Source organism: Taeniopygia guttata, chromosome 13 (assembly GCF_048771995.1).
Source record: "Taeniopygia guttata chromosome 13, bTaeGut7.mat, whole genome shotgun sequence".
NCBI lineage: Eukaryota > Metazoa > Chordata > Aves > Passeriformes > Estrildidae > Taeniopygia > Taeniopygia guttata.
Window position 1 is genome coordinate 5,845,990 of NC_133038.1, and position 26,686 is coordinate 5,872,675.

The 26,686-nt window shown below is 43.6% G+C and overlaps 2 protein-coding genes across 4 annotated transcripts; one reads left to right on the top strand and one right to left on the bottom strand.

Moving 5' to 3' along the window:
• The first annotated feature begins 134 nt into the window (after nucleotides 1-134).
• On the top strand, nucleotides 135-7,998 carry CNOT8 (CCR4-NOT transcription complex subunit 8). 2 transcript variants are annotated; one of them, XM_002198151.7, is made up of 7 exons: nucleotides 135-265; nucleotides 1,546-1,745; nucleotides 2,954-3,147; nucleotides 4,579-4,740; nucleotides 5,484-5,628; nucleotides 6,257-6,367; nucleotides 6,668-7,998. In XM_002198151.7, exons 2-7 carry the CDS (start codon nucleotides 1,629-1,631, stop codon nucleotides 6,815-6,817), a joined length of 879 nt encoding a protein of 292 aa, XP_002198187.1. In that variant the 5' UTR covers nucleotides 135-265; nucleotides 1,546-1,628; the 3' UTR covers nucleotides 6,818-7,998. The 2 variants fall into 2 exon arrangements, with proteins under 2 accessions (XP_002198187.1, XP_030140166.1); XM_030284306.4 differs by having other exon boundaries at nucleotides 196-265; nucleotides 2,836-3,147.
• Nucleotides 7,999-8,896: 898 nt separating this feature from the next.
• On the bottom strand, nucleotides 8,897-26,643 carry GEMIN5 (gem nuclear organelle associated protein 5). 2 transcript variants are annotated; one of them, XM_030284305.4, is made up of 28 exons: nucleotides 26,414-26,643; nucleotides 26,155-26,309; nucleotides 24,913-25,094; nucleotides 24,429-24,580; nucleotides 24,085-24,213; nucleotides 23,501-23,633; nucleotides 22,965-23,124; nucleotides 22,134-22,346; nucleotides 21,351-21,436; nucleotides 20,779-20,873; nucleotides 20,027-20,163; nucleotides 18,803-18,876; nucleotides 18,241-18,422; nucleotides 17,984-18,123; nucleotides 17,394-17,565; nucleotides 16,939-17,166; nucleotides 16,337-16,450; nucleotides 16,009-16,137; nucleotides 15,621-15,716; nucleotides 15,200-15,337; nucleotides 14,693-14,840; nucleotides 14,420-14,539; nucleotides 13,329-13,539; nucleotides 12,537-12,794; nucleotides 11,759-11,921; nucleotides 10,583-11,156; nucleotides 10,051-10,147; nucleotides 8,897-9,496 (listed from the first exon to the last, which is right to left on the bottom strand). In XM_030284305.4, the coding sequence occupies exons 1-28, from the start codon at nucleotides 26,595-26,597 to the stop codon at nucleotides 9,341-9,343; spliced, it is 4,626 nt and encodes a 1,541-aa protein (XP_030140165.4). In that variant the 5' UTR covers nucleotides 26,598-26,643; the 3' UTR covers nucleotides 8,897-9,340. The 2 variants fall into 2 exon arrangements, with proteins under 2 accessions (XP_030140165.4, XP_012429826.5); XM_012574372.5 differs by having other exon boundaries at nucleotides 24,085-24,216; nucleotides 26,414-26,615.
• Nucleotides 26,644-26,686: the final 43 nt, after the last annotated feature.

The window sequence follows — 26,686 nt, forward strand, 5'->3', positions numbered from 1 at the left end:
CTCCTTCATCCCTCCCCCCCCCCTCCGCCCACAGACTTTGGACTCGCCCGCCATTCGCAGCGCGGGGAGCCCGGACGAGCCCACTGCGGGAGCGGGGGGGGAAACCAGCCGAGCAGATGTCCCGCCCCGTCGCGCGCGCCGCCGGCTCCGCCACGTCTCGCGAGAGGCAAAGCGGCGCGAGCGGCGGAAGCGCCGCCCCTCGCGGCGGGGCACTCGGAGCCGGCGCGGGGCGGGAGCGGCGCGTCCCGGCCGCCACTGCCGGGAGGTACTGGGGAGCGGGGCGGGCACGGCACTGCTACTGCCACCGGCACTGCCACCGGCACTGCCACCGGCACTGCCGCACGCTCTGCCGCACGCACTGCGGCTGCAGGGCCGCCCCTGGCGCTGGGCCTCCCGCTTGCCGGCCGCGCTGAGCCGCGTCCGGCTGCCCGCAGGCTGTGAGGGGCCCTGAGGTGACCCGGCCGCGCTGCGGCAGTGCGCTCGGCCCGCCGGTGGCGCAGGGCCCGGCCGGGCCCGCTCGCAGACGCCTGGCGGCGGTTCGCCGGGGTTATTTATTGCGGGAAAGCGGCACCAGCCGGTGGCTCGCCCGAGCTGGAGCGCTGCTGGCGCTGCCGGTGGTTCCAGCCGGAACAGCCCGCCGCAGTGTGTCCCGAGTCACAGCCCAGGGGGAAGAAGCCCAGAGTGGGTTGGGAGGGACCGCAGTGGGTTACCTGGTTCAACCTCCCTGCTCAAGTGTGGTCATCCCAGAGCATGGTACAGGATTGTGTCCAGGCGGTTCTGGAAAATCGCCATTGAGGGAGCCTCCAAAACCTCTCTGGGCAAGCTGTTCCCATGCCCGGTCCCTGCACAGTTTTTGCTCATGTTCTTCCTCATGTTCAGGGGAAGCTTCCTGTGGCGAGCATGACTTGCTGCCCATTGACTCTTGTTCTGTCGCTTGGCATCACGAAGATGAGCCTGGCTCCATCTTCTTGGCTCCCCTCTTTAGATATTCCTACCCCTTGAAACTCCACCCAATGAGTATTCTCTCTAATGCATTCTGTTACTGTGTTTAAACAGTTGTCTTCATCATAGAATCACAGTGGGGTTTGGATTGGAGAGAACCTTCAAGATGATCTCATTCCTCCCCCCAGCTGTGGGCAGGGACGCCTTCCACTAGACCAGGGTGCTCAGAGCTCCATCCAGCCTGGCCCTGAACACTTCCAGGGATGGGGAAATATCCCTGGAGTGAAGGTTGAGGGTTACAGATGAGGATTCCCTGCCCGTACATCTTGTGCCCAAAGTGTCAAAGCTTATGCCAGGAAAAGGAAGATAGGAATAATGATTCTACTGGACTGTTGATTGTGCATCTGCTTTTATATTGTGAACAGATGCTCTTGATTTCATTCAGCATGTTTACAGAAAGTGATAACGCAGGAAAATTTGGTGTAAACTTTAAACGGGTTGTTTGAAGGTGAAAATGGTAGTGTGACTGACTCCTACAGATCATTTATTCACATGTTATTCTTCCTTCACTTAAAGCATTATTTATTTATCTCTTTAATGCAGCACACTGATAAGATTGCACAGCTTGTGATCCTGCACTGTCATTTGAGTTCAGCATCAGCTGCCTTTTTTCTGGTCCCTGCAAGATGCCAGCAGCTCTTGCAGAAAACAGCCAGGTTATCTGTGAAGTATGGGCCAACAACCTGGAGGAAGAGATGAGGAAAATTCGGGAGATTGTTCTGAGTTACAGCTACATTGCCATGGTAAATGTTTTATACTTGACCTAATTGCCTTAGTCAAGGGATTTTTTGGGGTTGTGGACTAAGTTGATTCTTGAGTGAGAAATGTTTCTCCCTACCCCCAGACAATTTGAACTAGAAGAGGTGAAAAACTAAAAAGCTGTTTGGTAGCTTTTCAGAATTTAATACAAGCAGTGATGAGTATGGGTTGATTGAAAGAAGGGGAAGAAGGAGACCAACTTAAAAACATGAATTTATTTAATCTTTAGCTATTCAGAGTGTATTCATTTGTGCAACAGGAAAATTAAACAAGTAACAATTGGGTTAAAATCCTTATTTCTCCATTTGATTATAGACGATGCCATGGGAGTGGAGGTCAGAAGGCTTGCAAGTCACTGCTAGCAGCTGGGCTGCCTCCTTTCAAATGAAGGCAGATGTTGATTCTTAGGGAAGAAAGATATTATGGCTGTCGATAAGACAATATGTTCAGAAAGCTTTATTTAAGAAGAGCATAATCTCCCCTAGGTGGGAGGAATCTCCTCCTGCTCTTACAAGTCTGTATCTGCTTGGCAGCACCCCAGTGTGTTAGATAAAGAACTGGTTTTAGCTGTGGTACTGTAAGTTCTGCCAGCTTTGCTTAGGAGCACTGAACCACAAAATATGAAAAGTCCTCATTAAAAGTGTGGCAAAAGACAGGTGCCTTTGCAGAGTGGGGGGGATTTTGGTGTCAAATTCAGCTGTGGAAGTGAATATGATTTTTTTGTTAACATTTGTCAATGGGAAATGAACTTTTTGCTTCTTTTCAGTCTCACTGAAGGTGTTCTTAGGGTTTGAGTGACTGTGCTGTACGAGTAGACAGATAAACTTCTTGGGCAAGGGAGAGATTATGTCAGGTGCACAGCACTGGCTTCATTGTGACAGATTTTGTGTGTAGTCAGCAGAAGCTCAGTGACCCAGTCTGAGGATAGGAACAGTGGCAGTTTGGTGTTCAGCACAGACTGCACACAGTCACTGGCTGGGTAAGAGGTTTTTTCACCTAACAGATGGTTTTTATCTGATAGGTGGCTGCTGTTGTTGAGGTGTGTTTGACTGACAGCAGTTTTTGTTAATGTAGGCATTGTCTGTTCCTCAGAAGCTGTGAAGGTTTTCACTGTCTGGGCTGCCCTAACAGAGTGGTAATAATGACTGCTGACAGAATCCATGGTGGAACTCAGTTTTCCCTTCTCTGCCAGGACACGGAGTTCCCCGGAGTCGTTGTCAGGCCGATAGGTGAATTCCGCAGCTCCATAGATTATCAGTACCAGCTCCTTCGCTGTAACGTTGATCTGCTGAAAATCATCCAGCTGGGCCTGACTTTCACAAATGAGAAGGGGGAATACCCTTCTGGCATTAACACCTGGCAGTTCAACTTCAAATTCAACCTCACGTGAGTCTTTGGGCTTGGCATTAATTTCCTGTTCTTTCTGCTGGAGCATGCTTTCCTTTGGCAAATACCGGTGTCCATGTGCTCATCACTGCTGGCTTTCTGAGCAATAAGGATTCAAGTTCTAGTACAGACTGTGTGGGAACCTAGTTTGGAGTGCCAGGAGTTAACAGTGTATCTGGAAGTCAAAGCCATGATAAAATTCTATCCTCATTATCCTTTCTCTTAATAATTTTGTGTGCCTTTTTTTCCTGGAACAAGGTTTGAAACTTCATTTATATATATATCTATGTAAAACTCCATCTCTTTCTGCTAAAAATAAGTGGATGTGCTAGTCTCATCAAAAAGAAAAAGACCTCTTTACAGATCCATGCTTAAGTATAAGCTGGGATCTAAAAACATGTCGGTGTAATCATCACATCTGTTCAGGAGAATGAATCTTGTTAAATGGAGTGTGGCAGTTCTTGTCTCCTCCATACTGTAATATCCTGGGCTGCAGCTGAAACAAGTTTCATTATCCCTTCCCCTGTAATTATAAAGATAAACTCAGCATAATTACCACTAAAGCTGTCTGGAAATAAAGAAAGGGTTTATCTGGCAAAACCACATATGTAGAGGAAATCAATCTATTTTTATGAAACTGTCATTGGAAAGAATTACAAAAATTTGTAGCTACTATGTGCAGATCATCCAGTTCTTGACCCCAAAAGTTGCACTATTTACTCCACAAATTGTGAGCTTCTTACAAGTATTGAAATCAGAGTGAAGTGGCTCTGTGATCACTTAATTTATGAGTTGTCATAAATGAATATGAGTTATCATATTGATAGAACTTGGCTCTATGTGTTTTCTCTCCCTCAAATGACACAAACCAGTAAAGAAGTCAGGTTCCTGCTCAGCTCTCCACCAAGCACATGATTCTTGTCCTTCTTGAGTCAAGGATGATGCAATTCTGTTTACTCTGAGAGATGGAAGTGAAGTGCTGATAAGGTGGTACATGCTGTGGAGTGAAAAGGAAAAATGTAGACCGGAATGCTGGCCAATGCTTTAGAGCTGCACATCTTCCTGTTTGGGAGAACTCCCCTTTCCTCTGAGCCTCATCTGTGGTGCTTCCCTTTTCCTTGCGGAAGGGACATTGTTCAAACAGTCAGTTTCAGTCCTATGGAGGTGGAATCTTTGGAATTTGCACTAGCAATGGCAGTGTTAACTAGTTAACTAGTTAGACTGATCACAGAACAGCTTGTTATGGATGTAGGAGGCTGCAGTAGTGGTATTGAAACTGAGCCAGTTTGAAATTTCTAGAGAGACAAACTGGAACCGAGAGTTATCCTACTGGTTACTCCAATTCTTGACATAGTGTGGGGAGAATTTTTCTAAAATGAGCTTGTCTTGGCAGCACCCTGAGTGCAAACTTGCTTTTTTTTTTTCCTTCAGGGAAGACATGTACTCTCAGGATTCCATAGACCTCCTTGCCAGTTCTGGGCTGCAGTTCCAGAAGCATGAAGAAGAAGGGATTGATACCTTGCATTTTGCTGAGTTGTTGATGACGTCGGGTGTTGTCCTCAGTGACAGTGTGAAATGGCTGTCCTTCCACAGGTGGGTCCAGGATGCTTACTGACCCTGCTAAATCTCTTCTTAATTTTCTGCATTTTCTATGGAGATTGGCAGATTTTAAGGAGAAAAAGTAGTAGTCTTGCAGTTCTTAAAATAAGCTTCAAGATATAAAGGCCAAGTTTAAGAAGTAAGGACACTTCATGGTCTGACTTCCTGATGGCTTGTGAATCTTTTTGCTGTTAGTCTCCCTCTCTTGAAGAAGTTGAAATGTGATTTCTGCACTTAGTAAATGCATTGTAGAGGATTTTGTTTCTTCTTCCTTACAATGTTGGTGGTGCTCTGAACTTCCACCTGTGTGGTTAAGCATTCTCTTTGTAGCATTTCAACCGACTTGATCAGGAAGCCTCTGGTCCAACATGGTATCACAAATGAAAGGACTTGCCACCACCTCCTTCTATTTCAACAGATACTTGCAGGGTGTCCTGCTTTTCTGTATTGCCCTTAGCTGCAGAAATATACACAGGTGGGAAGAAATGTCTATTCTTCCCAATGGTTTAGCTGTTCCATAAAAGGCTAGTGAGGGCACCTGGGGAGCATCTCAAAGTCCTGTGTTGACATAGAAAATCAGGATGAGTTCTGGCTGAGATCCAGAGTTTTATGAATGTCAGAAAATGTTAAGGCTTGAAAGGCACAATAAGTAAAATTCTGTTGAAAAAGAAGGTACTAGTACCTTGGGTTATAGGTCCTGCCTGCTTAATCTGGTTTCTCTGTGGTTTTGTTTTCAGTGGTTATGACTTTGGCTACATGGTGAAGTTGTTGACAGATTCCAGGTTACCAGAAGAGGAACATGAATTTTTTCATATTTTACACCTTTTCTTCCCATCCATCTATGATGTGAAGTACTTAATGAAGGGCTGCAGAAACCTCAAGGTACTTTTATCTCCCCAGCAAGCAGATGATGGGTATCAGCATGTGCAGGAATACAAGTGGCAGAACTGCTGCATACATTGTCTTAAAATGGAATGTGTACAAAAGTCAGTAGTGACACAGAAGCACCTGAAACACAATTTGTGTCTAATGGATACTGCCCTCCCCAGTTTCAGACTTAGCAATGTGTTTATTGTAAAGAGGACATTGCCACAGCCTTCTTGTGTATCAGATACTAATTATAATTCAGCATATTTATGTTTCCTGTGCAAGGGTATTTCTTTTACATGAAATACTCCGTGACTTGATTAACTGGTAAGAGAGTTGAAAGTAATTTATCTACTGAATCACAGCCTTGAGTAAAGGGAGGAAAGGCCCAGCATGTGCAATGTATGAATGTACCCACAGTTATCTCTATCTGTTACAAGAAAAGAAGGCACCTAAATTTGAGAAGAGTTATTTGTGCACTCTTGAACACCATTTCCCAGTGTGTTTCACTCACAGCTGGAGTGTGTGTACTGCTGGGATCTGCATTGGTTCATGATACCGTTTGCCCTTGTGTTTTGGAGAAATGTGGCAATTTTGGCAAGAGATAAATCTTCTAAAATAAAATCTCTTGTTCTCTTTGCAGGGTGGCCTTCAGGAAGTGGCAGATCAGCTGGATTTGCAACGGATTGGACGACAACACCAGGCAGGATCAGACTCTCTTCTCACAGGAATGGCATTTTTCAGAATGAAAGAGGTACTGCAGTGTTCTTCCTTCTCCACTTTCTGTCCATAAATGTCAACATGTATAACGTGTTGTTTGTTTTGGTTTGGGATTTTTGAAGCCATCACACCTCAAACTATCAGGAATAGGAATTGCTGATACTGGCACAGACTTATTCTGTTTACTTGCCTTTCATGTGCTTATTTTAATTTGTAGACTCCATCTTGGTTGGAGGTGACAGATTTCAAATGAGCTGTTAATTAACATTGGATGTTTTCTGATTTAGAGCCACAATTAAACAATACCTGTTTCTCTTTTTTTTTTAATCTGCAGTTATTTTTTAAGGATACAATTGATGATGCAAAGTATTGCGGACGACTGTATGGCCTTGGCACAGGAGTGCCTCAGAAACAAAATGAAGATGTGGACTCAGCCCAAGAGAAAATGAGCATTTTGGCCATTATCAACAACATGCAGCCGTGATGAGCGGTGCCCCTCAGCAGAACATGTTTACCATATTGGCAGCTGCTGTCCTCAACCATTTTCCCTAAACAGTGTCTCAAACAAAAAGTATCTCCAGTACACAGGCTGCACCAAGCCTTGCAGTTTTGCTGAAGAGCTGCATTTTCCTTTGAAACCCAGCAGAGTTGACTGAATTCCTAATGCCAGCATTTGTGGTTTGCTATATTTTTAATACCAAGGGCAAAGGACAGAATCTATTGTGTATACCTCTGTTTTTTTTCTCTTTTTACTGTACAAAATCTGCAAGGAAGATTTACCTGTTGCATATCGGGTCGAACTGAGGGTTGGAAATGCAGTGAAAATGGACACAGACACGCACGCAGATTTGCCATTTGTGTTTCATAAAGCTTGTTTTAAAACTTCTGCATGTTGTGAGGGTGACAGCTTCACCTCAAGTGTTGCTTATTTTATCTCTGCGGAATTGCTCCCTTTGATCACTGCAGAGGTTTGGGAATGGATGACATTAAAAATGATCCTTGCAGATAAAAATACTCAGATTTGCTTTAACAACAGAGGGAATGGAGATTAATGGAGCTGATTTGATCAGCACTCCTTAGTTTCTAATTCTCTGTGTTACTGCTTTGACCCATGCTAAGCTTCAGCTTTGTTCTTACGGGTATTAAGGAACTGTTCTGGAAATACATTCAGAGGCCCCAGAGTTCACCTTTGACAGGGATTGAACCAATACTATAACTTCAGTTTTCTTCATCTTAAACCTACAAATTTTATTCTTCCCATGCAACACAACTAGGTCAGCATGGACAAGTATTTGTTCCTCTTCTCCCCCCTGCTTCTTCAGCCCCTAATTTTACAATATACTTAACAGGTAAAACAGTTTCTGATTTTTTTCCCTGAGTTTCTGGGTTTTTTGCATTATAAGCACCTGAAAAGCAGTTAAGAGGATGAAGAACTTGGGATTCTGACTTTGAAACACATTCCTATAGTATTTTTTTTTAACATCTCTGTAATGACGTATCTTAAAAGAACAAACCCTTTTGGACCTGTCAAAAAATTTTAAGACTTCATCTGGCATTTTGAACAAGCTTAATCCAATATTAAAGAGTTGAGGTTTAGAGCTGGTATTTGAAATGTTTGTATAGACTAGTTTTTATTTTTTGTAAAATAAATTTTTTTAAACCAGGCTTTGTTTTGGATTTTCCATCGAGCACTAGAATTTCCACAGTTGAGGCTTTGGAATCCGAGTTTGGGAGATACATGCCTAAATATGCTCAAGTTTGTTTCCTTTATCATTTATGATGTGCTCCTGGGGTAGCTCTTAGTAAAATGTCTTTGAGCTTATTGTACAGTAGCTGAGGAAAGCTGACCTGAAGATCTGAGTTTTATTCTCTCCCTGCTGGTCTCAGCACAGCTCAGTCTGGTGCAGGATTCCTGCACTGCAGAGTGGCCACTTAAAGGGACAAACGTGTGTGAAGTTTTCTGCTCCATCTAAACTGCAGTGGTTGCTGCTCTAAGTGCACGAAGGCACTTTGGTTAAGCACTGGCTCCCCCGCCTGGTTTTCAGGAGCTTTGTACAGAATTTAGCAAATGCAAATTGGGGGCAACATGTCACTGACTGAACACATCTACAGCAGGATCTTGTTTCAGTCTAACCTCTGGCTTTCACCTGCTGCTCTCGAAGTTGTTCTGAGGCTTTACTCAGGTTGAAGCAGGAAATCTGTCAGGATTGAGTTTGCATTTTGGCTGGAAGAATGTGGAACAGCTTTTGATCTAAAAAATCCATCCTTTTAATTCTTAAACAATAATCTTTACTGTACTTGAAACTTTCTAAATTCATGAAGCATATCCATACATTTAAAACCTTGCTTTAAAAATGACTGAGACAGATGCTGTGTTCAATGAGGCTTATGCACACTTGTGCCTTTCATAGAAGTTACTTTTTCTAACAAAGCCTCTAAGTAAGCTGTATGACTGGTCAAAATAGTGCATGTTTAAGACTGCAAAATCCAGGATTGGTTTTGGCACTTTCTGGAATAGTACCATTCTAGAGAACTTATTTCTATACATCAAATTAAATACCAATTCATGGTGGTAGAAGACTTTATTTAAAGGAGAGAAAATAAACTCACAATGCTTTTTAGAACAATACTGGCCTAAGAGTCAGTTTGCTTACAGAAACCATTGATTTTCCTGAGGGCAGCTACTCTTCCTCCTCTGCTGAAAGATTACACAGCTGCTCAAAACCTTCTCTTGCATGTAAATAGCAAGAGCTTTCATTAGCATAGTGTCCAACAAATAAAAAACTATACAAAAATCAGTTATAACAGTTCACTCTACTGCTTTTCAGTTTTCTAACAGTCTCCTTAAATAAGTATCAGCGGATGAGCACATGTGGATGTGTATAAAGTTGACATTTTGTATCAGTAACAGCCACAGCCATCAAAAGAAGCCTTCACTTGAAGAAAGAGCAGCCTTAGTGTTACGTAGCTGGAGGCAGCTCAAGGGAGACAGGCTGGTCTCCAAATGTCATGTCAGGAAGCTCCTGCCAGCCTTTTTGTAAACACCAGCACCACCGTGTTCCCTAAGGAGAGCCAGAGCCTCTTCCTGCAGCTCAGGAGGACACTGGGATCCAAGGTGCAGGAGCACAAGGCAGCACTCCAGCACGTCAGGGAATGGGAAGACCTGCAAAAAAAAAGGATCATGAGGTCATGTCTGTAGTTTGTATTACAGCTGTTCAACATAACCAGGCAGCTCTGTAAAGACATTGCTTTGTAGCATCCTCAGAACAGGTGCATTTTCTATTCACATTTATCCAGGTTTGCCCCTCTTGCCCAATCACCATGGTTACATGTGTCTGAAAGTGTGATGTGTACTTTCTACAGTTCCTAATCTATAAAGGCCATTTTATAGCTTAAATGCTTGATTTCATTGTTCATAATTCTTTTTTCGTACATAAGTAGCAAGGGATTACTCTTAAAATGCATGGGATGATCCATACAGGATATCTCATTGAGTTCTCCCACACAGTAGCTTTAGCTGTGCTTTCCAATTGCATGGGGAAAATGATACTTGAAAGAAAAACACCACCCTGCTGCCATGTGTCAGTTCTCCCTCAAAACTGCCACTGGATCACAAGGAACGCCACTGATCCTTTCTGTTTGAAAGGGATTCTGTGATAAGGCTGCCCTTACAGAATGACTCTTTTCAGAACTGCAATGGCTCTTCTGAAAACCTACCTTTAAATTGTCTGGGAATTCAGCTAATTTCTGCTTCGCTTTCAGAAGCTGCTTTGTGAGCTCAGGGAGTGTAACCGGTTGCTTTGCTTCATCTTTGCTGTCAAGAGAAGAGCAGGTGTCATGAGTAACTCTTTTGTGAGGTGACTGTAGCCTCCCCCCTGGACAAGGAGCACAGAGGAGAACTGGCTGAGTGTTTTATGCTCTAGCTTGTTCTTGCCGAAGTCCCAAACCAATGTTCAACAAAGAAAAGTCTTAGATAATGCTTAGCCTTTTCATTACCCTCCCTTTTTCAAGCTGCCCTGTTTATTTCTGTAACAACACCTCATGCATCACAGAAATATTCAGCTGCACTGAGCTTATGCATGTGGTGGTTCAGCCCAGGGGAAATGCAAGATTTCTGAGCTGTATTTTCAAGTGTTCCTGGGTGACGGGCTGGAGATTAGAGGCAGTCTAGGCAAAACAAGAAATTTCTTGCACAAACACACAAAAGAGCAACACTTTTTGACACACTCATTCCTGTGCTGAGTCTTACCAATTAATCTGGTCGCTGTCAGAGCATGATTTGTCTGATTCAGTCTCTGAACTCTGTTCCAGGTTGCTTCCTTGGGTGTTTCCATTTGTGTTTTCCTGGAGATTGTTCCTCTGCTGCTGATGCTGGCGGATCATTTCTGCTAAAGTCTCCTGGACCTCAGCTATGTCTCTCTGGGTGTTCTGCAAGGCAGCCATCTCTCCTGAAAGGAGCACTTGGCAACCCTTCAGCTTTGACTGTCTGTCTGCCACATCAACCAAATCAGTTCTTGAGTCACTCTGTGTCTCACTCTTAGGAACTTCAGCTGTACTGCAGAGATTTTCACCCATCTCAGCTGCACTTCGAACCGTTTCCTCAGGGCATGGGTCACCTGAAATACAGCTCTTCTCAAGAGCTGTTTGCTCACTGGGACATGGCACAGCAGCCAACACAGCCTTCTGCAGGCCAAGGGAGTCTTTGGGTGGGCTCCACCACAGGTCATAGAGCAGTCTGTAAGCCACAAAGCCCTCCAGACTCCTGCAGGCAACCATGCTCAGAGAATTTGTGCTGTCCAGTTTGTCTCTCAGGTCATCACAGCCTAATAATGAGAAAAGGATTACAAATAATTCATGGAACTTTTCAAAGACAATGAGCAGATCTGGTAAATGAACCAGGAAACCTTGGAAACCCAAATCAGGGATTTACTCAGATTCTGGCAGAGCAGTGCACAAACTATGAAAGTAAAAACATCTGTGGCATCTTTGTGAACACAACACTCTGTTCTAGCTAAAATGTTCTTATCAGTTACAGCAAATTTCCTTGGTCTCAAGCTGTAAAACACAAGAGTCACATAATCACAAGCCCCAAACTAAATGCACTGCATAGCCTAAAGAGAATGGAGGACAAGCTGGAGTATGTGTTGCTGTGAAACGAACACAGCATTCTAATGTCTCCCTCACAGAAGAGAATTCACTGTTTCCTACATCACTGACACCAAGTGACACAGCTGAGCTTCCTTCCATGGTCAGGAATTTTCATTGCCCAGTGGCCTTTGCACTTGCCAAATTCCACAAGTTTCCACAGATGTGCCTATGTCTTGCTGCTTCTAGACATTATTTAGCCCAGGAACATTAATGGACACAGCTGTGCTGGCAGGAAAGAGCCCTGTCAGTGGCAGAAGAGACAGAAGGAGAGACTCACCCTCAGGAAGGATGATACTGCAAATCTCCTGCATCAGAGTGAAATTCCCAGCATCAAAACTGCGGGTCACAGCCCCAAGAATACTTTTCACTGCCTCATCCCATGTACCCAAGTGACAGCTCAGGGCTGCAAGGGCCAGGTCATGGGAGATATGGAAAAGCACCTAAAGGGAGCAACAGAGAGTTAATAGTTTTATTGCAAAGTGTGAGCTTATGACAACTGTGGAAGAGCCCAGAAGCACATGACTTCACCAAAAGCAATTTTAGTGACAATGCAATTTACAGTCTCCTTCAGCAGGAAATAGAGCATTTCTACATCACCTGGGGCTGCAAAATCAGCCACTGGCCTGCCTGTATCTTAGTAAACAGATGAGAAGTGGGAGCAGTGACTCACTGTGGTTACAGAGAAGAGCTGCAGGAGAACCAGTCTATGGATAGACCTTGCAAACTAATTTGACAACAAGCAGCCCTACCTCCCCCTAACAGTCCAACACAAACTCCTGAGTCAGTGCTGAGACTACTCTGTCCATCACATCTCAGTGACCTCAGTGCTGACCCCTGACACCCTTTTCAGTTCTTACCCTGCAGAGAAACAAACTGGTGGCTACACAAAGCTGTCCCAGAGGCTGATCATCTCTCTCCCAGACTAAAACTCCATCCTGCAGCAGGGTGCAGACATCACTTCCCTGGGAATGGCTGCTGCAACACCACAGAGTGGCTGGCTTTACTGCCCATCCCCAAGTAAGGTTTTGTGCCTGCACATATCAAAATCCATTTACCTGCTTTGGGTGTGTGTTGCTGGTTGAAGGAGGATGCTCAGTCCTGCGAAGCTGCTCCTGTGCACATGTGGCTTTCTCAGTGGTGTCCATGCCCAGCACATTCTGCCACACTTCCATCACCATGTCAAAAAATGGGGCCTCTCTGTTCAGCTCCCAGCTGTGGTAACAGGGGGGCACGGCGCTCTTTCGCTCACAGGGATTCCTCTCACTGAGGCAGCTGCAGAGCACTTCGTTCAGGCAGAAAACCAGTCTTTGTCCCTTTAACAAGGAGGAAAATAAACAAGCACTGAGCTGTTGCAACAAGAAAAACAATCCCCTGCTGACCACAGCAGGTTGAGTGACTCAGAACATCATGCCTTGTGGCAGATTCTTGGTGACAGAGCCTAAGGGAAGTCAGAAGGAAACCTCAGAGCAAGCCAAGGTATCCATGCTTCTCAGTCCACAAAACCATTTCAAATTTAAGCTTCCAGCAGCTGGGCTTCCAGTTGGCTCATTTGTTCCTTTAATGTAAAAAGCAAATACTTCTTTCTTCTTATGATCAGTATTACAATTAAAAGAAGAATCCCACTTTTCTCTACAACCTCCCATAGAACAACAAGCACAGAGTCTACATGCCCCCCCACCATGACCATGCAATAGGGCCATCCAATATACTCCTAGAAAAATAATTTGAGGCAAAACCAGCCTAAAGAACCACCTGTGGACTATTAAAAAATGGAAAGTGGTGCCAAGTTATGTCAATCTGGAGAGAGATCACACTGAAGAAGGTGGAAAGGAAAGGACCAGACTCACAAATAAAGTTTTATGCTGCTGAAGGACTTCCTGGGCTCCCACCCAGTTCCTGGATAACAGCAGGTCTTGGGCACATCTCAAAGACAAAGTTGCTGACAACTCCTCCTCCCCAGATATCCGAGCAAGCTCAGCAGCAGTTTTAAGAGATGCCACATCCCCCTTTTTTGACAACACTTTGACTGCATCATAGGGTGAGGAAGCTCCCAAATAACTGAAAAAGATAAAAGCAAAACAAGTTGATTGATACTAAAATAGCTTCTAAATTGTATTGCAACACAGTAGCACAAATACACAATTGAAGATGAGCCTGGATTTTCCACAGGCTCTCAGAGCTCTCACCACTTTTTCTTATCAAAGTTTACTACAGACATACGGTGAACAATCTGATGCAAAGCCACAAAGGGGAAGTCATACAGCCTTAAAGTCAGGACTAAAATCTCTGGTGGTCTGCATGCCACACATGGCTTGGATGAGCAATAAAAAGAAACAGATTCAGGAGACAAAGGTTATATGCAGCTGCTTGTCCCTAGTGGGGAACAAAGCCCTACTGGGTTTCATTCCAATCCTTTCTCAAGTGTGATATCCACAAAAATGCCAGAACTGAAATCAGCATCAAGCAGAGGACACTACTCCAGACAAAATATTTAATGAGGTATTAGTAATTTTGGTAGTCACAAAGTTAAAACACTCCAGCTGGAGCAGGATAACCCAATACCAGGATATTAGCTAAGGCTTCAAGAAACTCAAGATGGACTGCTGCACTGCATGATTCCAGTGGAAAAGTTGGAAATCTCACAAAGTCTTTTTGTAGACAACCTAATCTTAGACTTGCTAAACTAGCTTTCAAAAACTGCCAGTAATGTCTGTGGAAAGAGATGGCTCTACTGTAATGTTTGGACTTTCTGCTCTGATCTCCTCTCTGAAGCTTCTCCTGCCACCTACATTAGAGGAAATTTAGTGAGATCAGGCTCAGAAAGCACCTCAGACAAGCAACGACCAGGCCAGTTAACAGATTCCAACTGCTACAAAACCAAGAACCTTCTTTGTTTGAGGCATGGAACTAATTCTGTCTTCTCCCCAGCAGCACTCACCATTTGGCAGCCATGGAATAGTGACCATCTTTCTCCAGCAGAGCTGCCCAGCTGGTGTAGAGGTCCTTCAGAACTGGATCTTCTGGTCGCAGCCTGGCCTTAGCCATTACAATTGCTTCCCTAATGCACATAAGGAAACCAGACAGAAAAGTTAATCTGTGTGCAAAGACAGAATCAAAATGCTCAATCTACCCCACAAAAAACAAACAACAAAACGAAACAAACCAACCAAACAAAACCAAGATAAAATGCTAAACATAAATATACAGCAACCTGTAAAAATTGTTCACTTTCAGGAGCTCGATAGCCTCATAGACTTTATGGATGGACAGGAGATGGGAGGCAGCCTTCACATACTGCTCCTGAAAACACAGCTGCTTGGCAAAGGCTTCCACGGTCCAAACCCAGGCCTGGTAGCCAACTGCAAAAGAGAAGGCAACACTATTGGAAACAGTTCATCTGACTGGAAGAATTCCTGTGTGATATCATCACTGGTTTCTTCAACATGTACCTCTCTGCCCCAGGTTAGTTTCTATTTCTTAACCATCATAACACAAATCAATGAAGCAGGGCAAAACTAAGGCTTGAACATGACTGCAGGACTTCACAGCCAGTAAAGTAACTTAGAAGCATATTTAAACCAGCAGTAAACTGGTTTAAGTAAGGACTGCTAATCATCTCACAAAGGACTAATTCCTGAGTTTCTGTCCAGAACCACCGGAATGAGGGGACCCTTGGCAGCCAATTCCACCAGTTCAGGTGGTGCAAGAACAAACATACCCATGGGTGACATGGCTACGAGCTGGTCTGTGAGCTCTCCTCTCTCAGCAGCTGCCTGCAGGACACTCTTCATGTCTCCTTTCCACAGCATGAGCTGCTGGAAGAGCTCTGCGTGCCCATTCTCCAAGTGGTGCTTTCCTGTTGGAAGCAAACACACTTCCCATCAGCATGAGTGCAACAGCATCATTTGTCACATGCAAATAGCTTGGCAAAAGGGAAATCATTCAAGCTTCAGATAAAGCAGGTTTGCATCTGAAAGTTGTAAAAACCATCTGGGAAAAAGATGTATATTCTTCTCACAGAGAGCTGCATTCTTAATCCTATACTGTAATCTACAGTAAAGAAAACTCAAGCATTTTCCCCAATTTGTTTTCTACTTGAATATAACAGCTAGAGTGGACATATTCTTTATGCCACTTACCTTCCATATCAATCATCTTGTGCAGAGAATCCCTGTCTGTGAACAGCCCTAGGTGGATACAATCCTTGAGGTCAGGGGACACATCTTCGTTATTATCTAAACCAGATAAGAAGAACGAATATTTAGGATTTGACACAAAACTGGGAACTGGAATGTGCCAAGTCACTGCACCACTCAAGTGCTGGCAAATACTTCTGTCTTCTACTTTCTCTCCTGTACAGCAGATTTAATAATTTGCTGGTCAACAGATCTAAGTCTGATATCACACCAAGTCACACTCTTTGATAAAGGTGAGGATTTCAAAAAATGTGCTGTGGTTGAAGTCAAGTCCCTGGACACCTGATTTTGATTACCTGACTCTTAAGTATTTTAAATTTTATACTGATACCTTTCGTTTTCAGACATGCAGCCAGCCTCAAGCAGTCCTGATGCAATTCTTCTTTTGATCTGTGATCCATTAATGTGCTGAAGGGCAGAATAGAACGAGGCTTCCTCTTCTTCAGAGAGGCATCAGGAGCTGAAAAATCAGACACATTTTAGTTTCACTGCTGCTGCAATTACATCAGAATCCCTCAAATTATTTCAAAAGCACCCTTTTCTTTCTCTGGCATTAATTTGGTGTCACATTAGGAAGGCAAGCTGCAGTTAAACTTAAGTCTAGAATGGGGAAATCTGCCTTGACACAGGACTGTTAAAAATCCCTGAAACATACTAACTTGGTTTCTCTTTTGGTGGATCCTTTTTCACAGGAGCAGCTTTCTGGGTCACAAAAGGCTTTGGCAAGCTGAATGAAGAATAATCACATGCAGATAAAGATGTATCCCTGGACACTGTGATTTAAAAAAAAGGCAATGCATTGAATTGAAATGCACACAGAATAATTCACACATTCACATTCTGTTACAATAATTTTGAAATAGGCAGAAACCAAGCTTTGCTTTGCCATAGAACTTAACAGCTTTTTAGGGAAAGGAAGTATCAAGAAAACAAAGAACTGTCAGAAGGCTAAATGAGATGTCAAGAGACACCAATGAGAATCCATCAGTATTATAAGATTTATCAATGCTGATCAAAAATGACATTGTTTCAAGCCAAACATAGTAATTCTGTCCATGAGGCCAAAATCTTGTTATCTAAAGACAGTTAAGTCCCAGACTAGTTCAGAAAATTATAAAAGGCATTCTAGAGCCTTTTTCCTTCAAGTGGACAATTTCAGTAAAAGCAAACAATGAGAAAATCTGCATTAAAATTAAACTTGGTGATGCTCTGAGGGCTGAACAGTCTGGGAAACTTTGAATTAACATGATCTGATTATTACCAGTCACAGAGACTTTATCAGCCAACTCTGCCTCCTGAGCTTCTTTTTCTCCTTCGTGGTCTGACACTCCATTTTCTTCCAGCAGCATTTCCTTCATGCTGTCATCTCCATTCACGGCATCATTTGCATCCTGCTTGCCTGGGCTCTTGCCTACAGGCTTTTTCTTCTTCTTGGCTTTGACTTTTGGCTGTATACTTCTTTTCTTCTCTAATTCTATACTCTTTTTGCCTGTAAAAGGTGCAAGTTTTAGTGTATTAACTGCCCATATCTCAGGATCAATGTTTAGTTTCCAAGTAAGGACAACACAATTTAAACCTAGACACAGTTTATTCCTGAAGAGGAAGAGGTAGGTTTGGAACTCAGCACAAGAACTCGCATCATTTCAACATGGCAACTCCCCATTTCCCAGCTCCAACATCACCTTCAGGGCAGATCTTCTGTTGGAATACACTCACCCTGAGGAGGCCGTGTGTGTTCCTGCTTGGAGATGTGCCACCTGTGAACAGAAAAATCATCTGCTCCTGTATAAACACAATCTGGATCCACTGGTGACCACTGGACACTCAGCAGGCGGCCCTGGTGCCCTCGGTAGTTGCAGAGTGGCTCTTCCTTCATCACATCCCACACCTTGGCAACAAGAAAGAAATGCAATCACTCAAAGTCACTTCTGCACCTAATACTCTGCATTTTCTCATGATTTGCACAGGTAGGAACTTCTCTTTTGGGATTTTGCAGGGGTATTTCAAACACCAACATGCAAATACAGAAAATGAAGGGCTTCCTTTGTCTGCACTGATACAGCTGCAAAACATCTTTCTATTCTAAGGATCCAAAAATGCTAATATGAAAACCTTAATGACTAGACTTACAAATCAATTCACAAATCACAATAATCTGCATATCAGGTATCCAGAACGAGCAGATGGTTAGCAAGGATAAACTTAAAAGTGCTTCAACAGTTTATCTCACAAAACAAAGTTTTGCCCTTTGATCAGCTGTGGAATGGATGATTTGAAATACAATTCTGAGGTGCTTTGGACAATACCTGTGCAGTGCCATCATAGCAAGCAGACACCAATCTTCCCTCATGGTGGGGGCTCCAAGAAAGACTTGTGATTTTAGCTGTGTGCCCAGCCAGAGTTCGAAAAGGCTCTGTTATTGTCAGAGGATTTTCTGAAGAGTTCTCTGAAAGAAAAAAGAAAAATTATTAAGGATGGCCAGAAAGACAAAACAGAAATAAACAACAACAACAACAAAAAAAAAAAGATGCTAAAATTTGGAATATAATCTGCAAACTGTTACCTACAACACTCTTCAGATTATGCACATAAATGGTGGCATTGACGGAGCCTGAAGCTATCAGGTAACTCAGCTCTGGCTGGGTCCCGTGCTCATGGTGCCAACGAATGGCATTGATCAGTTTGTGATGCTGCTGGATAGTGCAGAGCAACTTCAAGTTTGGAGCCTGAAATATTTCAATTGAGCTGAAATATAAGAACAACAGTGTAAGAATTTCAGTAGTTGGTGAAAATGGGAACTTTTTTCGTTATCTTGCATGAGCAGAATTGGAGCATGTGAATTAAGAGTAACTGAGTTTGTGCTTTCTGGATTCAACTTAAACCCTGGTTTCACTGATCAGCAAAACTGCCTTTCTACCATGAGTGGATCCTTGAAATAGAATTTAATATGATAATGAGGATCCTCCATGCCAAGAGCAGCTACAATTCTATATTATCATGATTCAAATACATCAGCAGTGAAAGAACAGAGACAAACCAGGGCAACAAAAAGTACTTTTGCTTCACCACAGTGACTGCAGTCAAGATGAGCACAGCCACCACCTTTACCCACAATTGGGACATACCCATCCTCATTGCCAAGAGCCAGGAGTTTGCCATCTGGTTTCCAGCTGACCTCTGTACGTGCAGGCAGCTTGTGCTGCAGAAAAAAGACACAATTATTGCCAAAAACTCTTAAATCTCTCTCACATACATTTAACAGAGCAAGGCTGGCAACTGGACAGAGCTGCAATTAGTCTGCAAAATGAAGAGTCATAAAAGTATCCATTGCTTTTGTAACAGTCACATAAACCTGAGCAATTAAGACTGAAATAACTGATGCAAGAACCAATGCTTGGCTTAGCTCTGAGAAATATTTTAAAGTTTTGTCTGGATTCCAGTAGGGCATTGATGTTTCATATCCTTACACTCCTTAGAAAGCACTAGACATTGCAAGCAAGTTCTTTCACACTTCAAAAGAAACCAAAGTTTACATTTAATTATCTCTATTCATTTGAATTCAGACAAAAGCAACTTACAATTTACAACTCAGATGCCTAAATATGATCATTTCATTACTCACTTAACTCCCAGAGAGTCTTAACTCAAGGAAGAAGCCAAAACCCAGCTGATACAATCAATACCCTTGGACTGATTTCAGCTGACTTGAAACAACTGAAGATCCAACCCACTTCACTTATTTTATACTTTCAATAAGAAATGACTGATCACACTTGAGAAAGTACTCAGTGATCCACCAGCCACTCTGCACTGGCTGCAGTATCAATGGAAACAGCTTCCTGCAAAACCATGATTGTTTCTAATGAAAAGTTTGTTTTAAAAAGTTCATGGTCAAAGCAAGGGAATTAAAGGAATTGAGGTAAATAACTCATGCATGGCTACCACATGGTCTAAGCCAGGATATATTCAGGATATCATTCCAAGTGCTTTGAATCTGGAAATCTCTTACTGTTTTAAACAGTCACACACAGCTTTAAACACAAACTCTACCCTCCATTTACCTTTCCCAAGTAAATCACAGTGTAGAAAAGCAACTGATGCCAGAAAAAGATGTGCCATGTTGACACAGGAGAAGAAAAATACCAACCACCCTCTTCAGACACAAATCTATAAACTCTTTAAATAGTTTTGAGTCAGTGTCACCGAAGTTCACCTGTGGACACTGAGGGGTTTAAGTTTTTTGTTACAGATACATCAAAAAGGCAAAATCAGAAACTTACAACTACAAGGCCATGGAAACTGTGGCATGGTTACCATGAATCCATAAAACCCCTCAAACTCATACTCACTTTGATTGAATTGGTGTCTCTGATGACTTTGTTGATGTCATTTGCTTCTCCATTAAGCTTCCAGGGATTGTGTTGAAAAACAATTCCTTCTCCAGCACAACTATATAAAGTTACAGAGGGCTGTTCACTTTCTTCTCCTATCCAGCAGAAAAAAAGAGCTAATTACACTCTGCTCTTCATCATTCTTCACAGAACTAATCTCTCCCGATATAAATCAAAGCATTATTTCAAAAGGCAATATACATCCTTCAATTGCCTGTGGTCCAGCAACAGGAAATTCTCACAGTCCAACTCTCTAAAAAAAACTCTCATTCCTACCAACAGATCCCTCTTAGCACAAAACCAGTAAAATTCCCTTTAAATTTTGGTCCTTAAAAGAAAAAAAATCCAAGTTGTGTAAGAAAGGCTAATGTTCACATGGCAGAAACTCTGGAACCAGTATTTGATTTGATGCAATTGCTGCAGGAAGCCTGTGAAATTCCTGGCCTGTAACACACTGAAGCAATCCCAGAGGTGTGGGGCACTACTCAAACCTATTTGCTGAAGGTACCAGAATTCAAAAACCATGAGAGTTTGTGCCCTTGCAAAACTGTTAACAGCTCCTCAAGCAGAATACATTCTTAGCTGCTCCAAAGGATTGCCACCAAGCAAATCGGGCTCCTTCTCCTAAGAAGGGAGGGGACAGCAGCTTCCTGGCATCTGTGTGCTCTGCATGGACATTCTGCTTTGTCACACGGTGCTGCAAGACTCACCAGAAATCAGAGGAGGAGTTGGAGGACCCCAGGCTAATGTGTACACTGTCTTCATGTGGTAAGTGCTGGAGATCTGAGGCGGCTTGTTCTTAGCACTGGGCAGGAAGATAAGGAAGCAAGGGCAGTCAGATTTCAGCAAATGGAAAGTAAAAGAAGATAAAATCAAAGCAAGACACTTGGGATGACAGGTGCTCTAACATTCTAAAGCCACGGCTCAACCAAGCTTTCTCTAACATCTCCTGTAGGACTACTAAAATTCTAACATAATTGTCCTCCCTGCTGCTCCTCCTTCCCAGAAAATGTCTTTCTGGGTAAAGTCTTCCTGAACTGATGTCCTCCTACAGGTGATCTCTGGTCATGCCATTCTAAGTTTACCTTAAAGCAAGCTCACCTCAGAAGCTCACAGACATGATGAAAATGAAAAAATGCACTGAAAATCCAATTGTTTGACTAATTGGGATTTAATCTCACTCATATCAGCAGAGATATCCCTTAGGAAAGGCCACAGCATCCCAGAGTGGTAACACACTAGCAGGATCTGACACTAATGCATTTGAAAGCTACTTTTTCACCTGCTGGACAAGGTGTCAAATATGCCAACTTTCCCATCATCTGTTCCAAAAGCCAAGCAGCCTTCCTTAGTTGGATGCCAGGATAACTGCAAGAAAAATATAAAGAGACACAAAATGACCTAAGCTATAAACACTTTATTGCTAAATAATGAACAAAAGGAAAATGCTGAAACTGATGAGCAAGGACCTTATAACACCCTTCCAACCACAGCCGCTTGATTTGATCACTCTGCTGTGAGAATCAAAGGCTTTCTCCCTTCCAGTTATGATGGGATAAGACGCAAGGCACTAAAATCACTATAATGCTATTTGATACCTACTTTACAAAACAGAACTAGCTGCCAGCTATTTTACCAGGCAGTAGCTTTTGACCAACCAGTGGTTAAACTCCAACTGAAGACACCTATGTTGGTTGTATTGGCTTTTTGTATTTGTCAAACTTCCTAGCAGAGCAAGGGCAACCATGGGTGAAGCAAGGAAGAATCATGAAGGAGGATAAAAGTGAAAAAGTAACATAACAGCCAGCTGGACTTCAGCTTATTTCCACTACATGTAAATGCAAGCTTCTAGAATTGTAAATAGGTCTAAAAACTTGTTGCCAGATTCTAAAATGTATTGTATGCAGAAAGAATTGAGTATAAAATGAACAAGGTGGCTTTATCTCATTTTAGATGAGACAAAACTTCAGAGTGAAAGAGAGAGAAAAACATACTTGAAAAAAATGGAGTGAGAAAAAGAGATAAGGAAAAAAAAAAGAAAAAAAGGAATCCAAAGCACACTTACTGCTGTAACCTTGGACTTTATGCTTTGCCAGAAGGTTTTAACATCATAAATGTTGTTGATGGACAAAGTGTTCCACACTCGGATCATGCTGTCCCCAACGCCGATGGCGAGGCAGCCTGTGTCCACGGGGGAGAAGGCAAGGCTGTAGACAAACCCTCCAAGGGAGGGCACGGTCCAGCTGCAGTCCAGAGTTGACAGATCCCAACATTTCACCTGAAGAATATTTGAGGAAGAAGGAATAGTTAAATACAGAGTGATTGACAGGACACGGAAAACAAAGCAGAAGTGAAATGAAGAATCGAAGGGTCAAATGCAAGGCTTGGCAGGATGTCATCTGCACCCAGAGGATTCCAAGGCACAGGGCTGCAGTAGCTGCAAGACTGGAATGGACATAATGAATATATTTTACTAAGCTTCTCTTCCAATTTCAAAATAGGAAGCACTCTGCTGCCTGTAAAAGACCGAAGATTTTAAAAAAAGACCCATTAAAAAATAGGTGCATTAAATTGTACAATTAAAGGAATTTAAGAAGGAAAACCAGGCCTTTTAAAAGTGAAATATAGAAGAAAAGAAGTGTAAAATTCCTTTCGTTAAATGCTTACAATTCAATCCAGAATGTCATAAGCACTCACTCATGTAGTAAGAGATTAAGCGTATAAACTAACAGAAACATACCCAACCTGTGCTCAGAACAAACGGCAAGAAGTGAAGTTATAAAGTGCTAAAATAAACCCACTTCTAGAGAAAAACTGTGGCCCTAAAAGGGTTAGTCTCATTCAGTCAAGCTGCATTGTAGAGGCATTCCTATGCTAATTTTGAAATGGTTCTTACATCTCTGTCCATTGAAATGGAAAAAAGGAGCTCTCTGTCTTGGTGCTTCACAGAACTGAGATTGAACACAATTCTGGAGTGGTTTTGTCCTTCTGAAGATCCCAGAAGAGTCCACTTTCGTTTGCCAGGCTGGGTCAAATTCCAAAAGAGCAGCTCTCCTCTGCAAAATTGAAATTTATTTAAATTTTTCACTTCAGAAGAACAACACAGGCCCTATATAAACTATATTACAAATATACTGCAAGTATACAGGAGTAATAGATTCTAAAAGCTACACACCCAAACTCCACCTGAAAACTGCCATTTTTTCCCAGTAGATGGGCAAAACCACAATTAGTGCTATTAGCAGTCAATACTCAGATTGTTAGACAAATTATGGGACAAATCGAGATTTTCTCCACATCTGAACTCTTAACTCTTCGCCTGTTTTCTCCTGTAATGCTGGAAAGGAAGGAAGAAGGGGGTGTCTTTAGTACTCAGCTCTTCCTTCAGTAGGAACAAATGAGTCTGCAGCTGCTGCTGGCTGTCCCACTTACCCAAAGCCACTGGACACGATGTCTGAGGGGTGGCCAGCAGGCCAGTGGACAGTGAGCCAGATGCGCTCCTTGACTGTCGGGTCCACGGCTCCACCTCTCCTCTTGGTGGGTGGCAGCTTCAGAGTCATCACACCTGCAGGACCAGGAGGCACCACATCCAAATTCTCAAACAGACAGAGGAGTGCTGGGAATATGCAGCTTTAATTGCATTCCCCATGCTTTCAGCACACACAAAGGTTGAAGTGAGTTTTCCAAAATAATCAGCTTTAGGCAGACACTTGACATGGAAAATTTCAGCCTAAACTGTCTGAGTTCAACATTATTATACAGCAAGGAAAAAAAAGCAAGATCTTATCATGGGAATATGGGAAGCAGCCAGATAGTGCTCCCAATCCCACCTGTGACAGCTGACATCCTTATTATCTATCTTACCAGTGGTTATCAAATAATTTTCATGATAATACATGAACCTAATAAAATATTGGTATTTTGGGCCACAGTCTTCCATGCTTAGTATCTGGCCAAAGGCAATTTGCAGTTCAGGAGCTATTCCACATCTTGTTAAGTGTTTATCTCTTACTTACTCCTGCCTCTGGTACAGCTCCATATTCGTATGGTTTGATCCTTGCTTCCAGAGGCCAGGTAACAACCTTTCCTCGTGGCTGTGTCCTGTGTCAGCTCCCCGTTTGGAACCTTGCCTTCTTCTGAAGGAGCTGCTGAATAGTATTGAAGTCATGTTATTCTGCTTTAAAAATCAAAGCTTCACAAAAATAAGCTAAATATTATATTTATTTATATCAGAACATATTTTATTGACATTATCAGTTGCTTAGCTAATTACTAACCTTCTGTAAAAAAATCAGTCCTCTAGAAGGACACTTACATGAACTAAAAATTACTCCAAAAGTTGTTAATCATGTTCACATACCCTGGAGCTCATTCTGCCAAGCAGGTAACCTTTCTTCCCCAGGCACAGGGCACCAGGCCAGACAATGGATTTCATCCTCATGGCCCCTCAGCCGGTGCACAACTTCTCTCTTCCTGCTGATATCAATTATCACCACCATGCCATCCTTGTAGCTGAAAGCAGAGATGTAAATTAATGAAGAGATTCTTGGATGCTTGTGGAATAATATCCAAGGTGATTTACAGGCTCTTTCCAGGGTCACTATCATCCTATTAAAGAGAAGCCATGCTGGACCATTACATTTTCACAGATTTCTTTGCCTTTGCAGGTTTATCAAATCTAAATGTTATTTCTAATTTGTTTTACTCCAAAGCTAAAAGAACAGCCACCAAGACCTCTTAGAATTTACCTTTCAGCCATGCAGCAAAACCTCACAATTAAATTCTTGCAGAAGAGTGGAAAACAAAACATAAGGAAAACAAAACATTAAGTAATGAGCATTTACCCAATGGCCACCAGGTTTTCATGGTGAGGAGAACAGGTGAGGCAGAAAACTGTCCTGGGTTCTGGGAAGAACTGCTGGCTGTCACTTCTGTTGTGCCAGTAACAAACAATGACACCTTTCTCATCGCCAGACACAATCAGATCTTTCACAAGAGGGGACCAGTGCAGTGCTGAGATGGCATTCTGAAGAAAGAGCATTGGGAAGGTTTAAAGGTGTTTTACTGTCACCCAACACAGAGAAACAGGCAGGACATCATCTGTGAGCAGTGCCCAGCAGCACTGGGCTTTGTCCCTGAGTGCCTCTGTTCCTCCAGGTTTTAGAGGATGGATGTAGCTGCTGACAGGCACTCCTGAGCTGCAGGAGCTCTTTAAATACACATTTAGTCTGTCCTGTGGCCACAGCAATTTACTGAGATCACTTTAGGCGAGCTGGGACTGCTAAGGAACATGCCTCGAGCTGTTTATTTTCCAGCATCACTCTCATTACATGGATATGACAATGAGAAGATGCCAGCAGCTCACATCCTAGGCAGCAGACCAAGAACTCAATGTTACAACTTACTTTAGAGCTTTTTGACCACTCACACAGAGCAAAAGCATATTGACAGCAGTTCTATCCAACCACTATAAGCACATGTACCTTTGGTTAAAACAATGCTTGCTTATTTCCAATACAATACCTGCTTGTAAGCCTTAAGATACAATGCACAGAGCTCCATTATTAAGCTTAGAACTTCCTAATATCCCGCTAAATATACTTTTCTATAACTTAGGGAGTTATTCTAGCCAAGTGTCAATACACTGACCATTGTTCTATTTGTGCTTACTTTCTACTTCTTGTATAATTTTTCTGCTGACAAATGTTATGTCTACTCTAATCACAGTTCTGCTGCCTCTGAGGCCTGCCTTTTGCAACGCGTCCAAAACCAGTACAATTTGTGGGAATTTTCAGAATTCCCACCGGGTTAAGCGGCAGTGAGCCCGAAGCACGGGCTGTGCTGGCAAGCAGCAGCTAACGACGGGGATGAGCAGCGCCGCAGGCTACGAACAAAGAGCCGGCCAGGAGCGCCAAACAGGTTCCATCACACCTGCGTGGAGCTCCCTTTTGGGCAAAGCAGCCTCGCCGTGCTCCGAGTGCGAGCCCCGAAGCCCATCCCGCGAGTCCCCGTGTCCCGTGTCCTGTGTCCCCGTGTCCCGTGTCCTGTGTCCCCATGTCCCGTGTCCCCGTGTCCCGTGTCCCCACCTGGTGCAGGCTGTACTCCAGCACCGCCGACAGGGTCCCGCTGTCCCAGACCTTGACGCTGCCGTCATCCGAGCTGCTGGCGCAGAGGCTGCTCTGCCCGGGGCAGTGGCAGAAGGCGAAGCCGGAGATCCTGTCCGTGTGCCCGACGAGCTCCCCTGGCAGCGAGGGCAAGGAGGAATCGTCACGGGGCACCCGGGGCCTGCCCACACTCCCGCATCCATCCCGCCCGCCCAGCCCGGTTCCCTGCGTGTGACGGTACCGTAGAACGCGGGCGCGGCGGCCACATCCAGCAGGCAGACGCGGTGCCTCGCCGCGAAGCCGAAGAGACGGCCGTCACTGCTGGCATCGCTGCAGCGGCTGCTGTACCAGTTGGGGGAGGCGGGGAGCGCCCGCACGCCCATCCCCGTTCCCGTCCCCGTCCCCGTCCCCGTCCCCGCCGCCATCGCCCCGCTCCCCTCAGGCCGCCCCTCGTGCTCCGGGCGCTGCCGCCAAGCGCCGCGCACGCCGCCGCAAAGTGTCGCAAGGCGCGCCC

Bases quoted from the DNA above. Each gene is read 5' to 3' on its own strand.
- CNOT8 (XM_002198151.7), top strand. From the start codon at position 1,629: ATGCCAGCAGCTCTTGCAGAAAACAGCCAGGTTATCTGTGAAGTATGG. The intron at 4,741-5,483 runs GTGGGTCCAGGA...TTTTGTTTTCAG, and splicing joins AAATGGCTGTCCTTCCACAG to TGGTTATGACTTTGGCTACA. The intron at 6,368-6,667 runs GTACTGCAGTGT...TTTAATCTGCAG, and splicing joins CATTTTTCAGAATGAAAGAG to TTATTTTTTAAGGATACAAT.
- GEMIN5 (XM_012574372.5), bottom strand. From the start codon at position 26,597: ATGGCGGCGGGGACGGGGACGGGGACGGGGACGGGAACGGGGATGGGC. The intron at 24,581-24,912 runs GTAAATGCTCAT...CTCTGCTTTCAG, and splicing joins GAAAACCTGGTGGCCATTGG to CTACAAGGATGGCATGGTGG. The intron at 21,437-22,133 runs GTAAGTGTGCTT...TTTTTCTTGCAG, and splicing joins TAAAGTCCAAGGTTACAGCA to TTATCCTGGCATCCAACTAA.